The sequence below is a fragment of the Spinacia oleracea genome, chromosome 4, assembly GCF_020520425.1.
Source record: "Spinacia oleracea cultivar Varoflay chromosome 4, BTI_SOV_V1, whole genome shotgun sequence".
In the NCBI taxonomy this organism is placed as follows: domain Eukaryota; kingdom Viridiplantae; phylum Streptophyta; class Magnoliopsida; order Caryophyllales; family Amaranthaceae; genus Spinacia; species Spinacia oleracea.
In genome coordinates, this window is record NC_079490.1 from 43,203,317 (window position 1) to 43,208,286 (window position 4,970).

A 4,970-nucleotide genomic window follows, 5' to 3' on the forward strand; every position below is an offset into this window, starting at 1 on the left:
CTTCAAGTCAACAACCTCGAAGGCGTCAAAGGTATCCACTGTGCATCAGACGGCGTCCGCTTCTCCTAGCTCTCAAAAAGCTGAGGCGGCGGTTGATCCTCTTGGGGGAATTCCGGAAGCCGTCCGCAGGAACATTCCTCTAAGGACGGCGGAGAGGGCTAGGAATTCTGGTGGTAATTTTTACTCCAACATCGTAACCACTTGTCTTTCCTCGTCTAGCAGTTCTATAGTCTCTCCCAGGGATTCTAAGGCCGTTGTTTTTCCAATAGAAATACCCGACCCTCAAAAAGCCATTGATGCTGAATTGGATCAGATCCCTTCATGAGGCGGGTTTACTTCTCAGGACCGGAGGCGAATAATGAGTCTGATGCGCAATGCTATTCCTCTGAAGTATGCTGAGACCCTCCTTGAGGCGGCCGAGACTCAACTTGCCGCCATGAAGTCCTCTGAGCTGGATGTAAGCTTTATTATTATTTTTTTATTTTTTTTATAAACGCTCTATCTTTGATAATTACTCTTGCTGTTTTGTGCAGATGTTTATTTTGCTGGACTCGCTAAAGAAGTGGCGCACTTCTCTGGTGCATGAAGAGGCTAGACACCGTCTTCTTGCTAGTCAGTGCTGCGATCAGCATTTTGCTGAACTGGAGGGGCTTCGTTTCAACAGGCGGGAGGAAATCGATGCTGTGACCAAGTCCCTGACCTCCCAACGTGCTGAGAATAAGCACCGCCTTGAACAGATTGACCAGAACTTCTCTCAGATTGAAGATCTTTCTGAGAAGATTAAGGAGAAAGAGGCTGAGTTTTCTCGTCTTGAGACTCAGTTTAAGGAGTTGGAAAAACAATTGGAGGAGGCTCGCAAGGAGGTGGCCACGTCAAAGGGTGTGCTTAACCAGTCAGCCGTGCTGGGTGAGAAGTCGATTCGAGGGGGCATGGAGCTTGCCTGGAATGCCGAATTCGGAAGTCAACGCCCCTTCAGCTGGTTTGAGAAGTTCCACAATTATCAGGTTGAGGTGGAGAAGGCCCAGAAAGAAGGACGCGCCCCTCCTGAGTTTGTTCCTAGTGATGATGATGAATGAGGCATTCTAGGTGCCTTGTATTTATTTTGGGTTTGTTTTTGTGACGCCCTGCTTAGTGGCACTATGTGCATAATTTGTAATTATGACTAACTCGTTGGAATGACTAGGCGTCTTTTGAACATTTTGTTCTCAGTTTTATTTGTCGTTTCTGTTTATTTTTTATGATGTTGATTAATTCATCATGTATAGCTGACGCCCCTAAATAGGGACAGCAAATGTTTGCCTTGGTCTTTATTGCCAAGGTCTTCAGCTACTTCATATAGCTGTAAAAAATGTGTATCCCCTGTGTTCTAGGTGATCAACCTAGTGAGGGTGCTAATCTGGGCCACTTCTTAGGCCTTTAAGCGACTAGTCTTTAATTCTTAAGAGAATGTTATTTTGCACCTCTTCCAGAGATGTGATAACGTATTTGACATAAGGTTTCCCGGCAAGGCCGGCTTGCAGGAAATTTTCATTTAAAATTCATTAAGTCGTGCTACATGATGCGTCTATAGTTTGGACGTCTTCATTCTTACAAAACTTTCATTAATCAAGATAACAAAGATGTTAATTTAGAAAAAGTACTTCTTCAGGTTGTCCGCATTCCAAGTGCGCAAAATCGGACGTCCCTGCATGTCTTGGATCCGGTAGGTTCCGTCTCGAACTTCCTCGTAGATCTCGTATGGACCTTCCCAGGTAGGGGTGAGTTTTCCTTGTTCATTGGCGCGTCCGGCGGCTAACATCTTTCTAAGCACAAAATCTCCAACTTTTAAGATTCTCTTAGAGACCCTTTTGTTGTATTCCCTAGTCATCCGGAGTTGTATAGTTGATGTCGCAAAGCTGCGTTTCCTCTGGTTTCTGGCAAGAAATCCAAGGCCTCTTTCATCATTTTCCAATTGGCGTCTTCATTAAATAACATGACACGCAGGGTTGGCTCACACATTTCAATTGGTAGGACGGCCTCAGCCCCATAGGCTAATAAGAATGGTGTTTCTCCTGTAGAGTTCTTTGCCGTGGTCCGTATAGACCATAAGACATTGGGTAACTCGTCGACCCAACCCTTTTCCTTCATCGAGTTTCTTTTTCATCCCTTCAGAGATGATCTTGTTGAATGCTTCTACCTGTCCGTTAGCTTGGGGGCGGCCTACTGATGCAAAACATGCCGTGATGCCGTGGTCAGCCAACTAACTCTCCAATTTGGGTGTCTTGAATTGTGGCCCATTGTCAAAGATAATGGACTGAGGCATGCCGAACCTTGTAATGATATTTTTCCAGATGAAAGCTCTCACGTCCTGGGCCTTAGTGTTTTTCAGGGCTTCAGCTTCTACCCACTTGGTGAAGTAGTCGACGGCAATTATCACATAGCGCAATCCTCCTGGTACCGTCGTATAAGGGCCTAATAGGTCCATCCCCCATTTGGCAAATGGTATTGGGCTGGTGATTGGTGTTAGTTTATGAGCCGGCCGTCGAATTAGATGAGCAAACCGTTGACATTTATCACACCGCTTAACCAAGTCTAGAGCGTCTTCTTTGAGAGTGGGCCAATAATATCCAGTTCTTAGAGCCTTTTCTGCCAAGGCCCTCCCCCTTATGTGCGAGCTGCATAATCCCTGATGGAGATCTTCCAGTACTTCATGCCCCTTCTCTGGGGTTACGCAGTGAAGAAGAGGCCGTGAGAAAGCCTTTTTGTATAGAGTCCCGTTCCATATCTCGAACCAGGTGCATTTCTTTGGTAACCTTTTTGCCTACTTGGGATCATCAGGGAGCACTCCATTCATTTTGAAATTGACAATATCATCCATCCAGGTGGTCGTTCGGTCTAAGATGTCTGTTCTCAAGACGTCAATGCTCTTAGTCTATTTTACCTCCCAAAATACATGACGTGGTGTGTCGCAGGATGCTGAACTTGCCAACTTGGATAAGGCGTCCGCCTTGCTGTTTTCAGTCCGGGGTATGTGTTGTATTTCAAAGCTGGTAAGCTGCTGAGCTTCTTGATGGACAATTTCCAAATATTTTATCATGGCGTCATCCTTGGCTTCATATTCTCCCTTTACTTGACTGACCATTAACTGTGAGTCGGATAAAACCAGGACCTCTGTCGCCCTTGCTGCTTTGCTCATTTGGATTCCGCATATCAAGGCTTCATACTCTGCTTCATTGTTCGACGTCTGAAAGTTAAAACGCATTGCATATTCATAGACATCCCCTTCTGGCGATTCACAGATAATGCCGGCTCCACATCCATTTTGGGTGGCAGAGCCATCCACGTGGACCACCCACTGAGTCTTTTCGTTTTTCAAATAGAGTGGCCTAGTCATTTCTGCAATAAAGTCAGCAAAAGCCTTCCCCTTTATGGCCTTCCGCGGCTCGTACGAATTGTCAAATGCATTAAGCTCGATTGCCCAGTTGAGAATTCTCCCAGACGCTTCCAGATTCGTAAATGGCCGTTTCAGAGGTTGATCCGTGTATACTATCAGCCGATGGGCCAGGAAGTAAGGGCGAAGCTTCTTGCTAGCCAAGAACAGAGGGAAGCCAAATTTTTCAATAGTTGGATATTTAAGTTCTGCATTCTACAACATGTGGCTGACAAAATAGACAAGTAGTTGCATCCCATCCCTCTCTGTAAGCAGGACGGCACTTAGGGCGTAGTCTGAGATGGCAAGGTAGAGGCACAGAACCTCCCCTGAGAGAGGGCAGACTAGCCACGGCAGAGTGTGCAAATGCTCTTTCAAACGAAGGAAGGCGGCTTCTGCCTACGACGTCCATTCAAACTGGACACCCTTTTTTATGGTACTGAAAAAGTAATGACACTTATCTCCAGCTCTAGACAAAAATCGTGACAAGGCGGCAAGACAACCAGTCAAGCGTTGCACATCTTTGACCGTCTTTGGCGACGTCATAGTGATGACGGCCTGTACCTTGTCCGAATTGGCCTCAATGCCCCTTTCATCAACAAAAAGCAAAGGAACTTGCCAGAAGACACCCCGAAAATGCATTTCTTTGGATTGAGTCTCCTTTGGTAAGTCTAAGGGCCTCAAAGGTCTCCCGCAAATCCCCGAGGAGATCCATCTTTTGCTTGCTTTTTACAATCATATCATCAATATAGGCTTCTATATTCCTCCCCAGTTGCTTTGCAAAAACTGTGTTCACCAATCGTTGAAAGGTGGCTGGGGCATTTTTTAGGCCGAACGGCATTACTTGGTAGCAGTACAATCCTTGCTCTGTGACAAATGATGTCTTCTTTTGGTCTTCAGGCCACAAAGGGATCTGATGAAATCCGGAGTAAGCGTCCATGAAGCTCATCATGGCATGCCCTGCCGTTGAGTCGACGAGTCGATCTATCTTCGGTAGCGGGAAACTGTCCTTGGGGCAGGCTTTATTTAGATTAGTATAATCGACACACATCCTCCACGTCCCATTGGGCTTAGGTACTAGTCCAACATTGGCTACCCAGTCTGGGTACTGACATGGACGTATGAAGCCTGCGTCCATTAGCTTCTGAACTTCAGCAACAGCAGCTAAATTCCTTGCTTCTCCATGATTCATTTTCTTCTGACGTACTGGTTTCATAGCGCTATCTACATTCAGCTTGTGCACGGCTACGGCCGGATCAATGCCTGGCATCTCCTCTACCGTGAAAGCAAATATTTCTTTGTATTCTCGAAGCAGTTGCACCAATGCCGCTGCCATGGGGTCGTTAGGAGGGACTCCAATGGGGACTGTTCGAGATGGATCCGCTAGGTCCAGAATTATATCATAGTGTGCTCCCACTGGCTCAGGGCGTCTATCCGCATTATGTGCCGTGGGTGTCTCTCGGAGTTTACGCTGGCTTGTCAGTGGTTTATCTTGTTCGTTTTTCTTTAGAGAGGCTCCCCATGCCGGCGGTTCCAACGTTGATAAGTAACAATCTCTGGC

At 46.4% G+C, this 4,970-nt stretch overlaps 1 protein-coding gene across 1 annotated transcript; it reads right to left on the reverse strand.

The window, feature by feature from the left end:
- Positions 1-2,239: 2,239 nt before the first annotated feature.
- LOC110802587 (uncharacterized) lies at positions 2,240-4,745 on the reverse strand. Its single transcript, XM_022008027.1, has 3 exons — positions 4,254-4,745; positions 2,921-3,625; positions 2,240-2,800 (listed from the first exon to the last, which is right to left on the reverse strand). The coding sequence occupies exons 1-3, from the start codon at positions 4,743-4,745 to the stop codon at positions 2,240-2,242; spliced, it is 1,758 nt and encodes a 585-aa protein (XP_021863719.1).
- Positions 4,746-4,970: the final 225 nt, after the last annotated feature.

Bases quoted from the DNA above. Each gene is read 5' to 3' on its own strand.
- LOC110802587 (XM_022008027.1), bottom strand. From the start codon at position 4,745: ATGGCAGCGGCATTGGTGCAACTGCTTCGAGAATACAAAGAAATATTT. The intron at 3,626-4,253 runs GTAATGCCGTTC...CACATGTTGTAG, and splicing joins AAGGATTGTACTGCTACCAA to AATGCAGAACTTAAATATCC. The intron at 2,801-2,920 runs GTAAAATAGACT...GATCCCAAGTAG, and splicing joins CACGTCATGTATTTTGGGAG to GCAAAAAGGTTACCAAAGAA.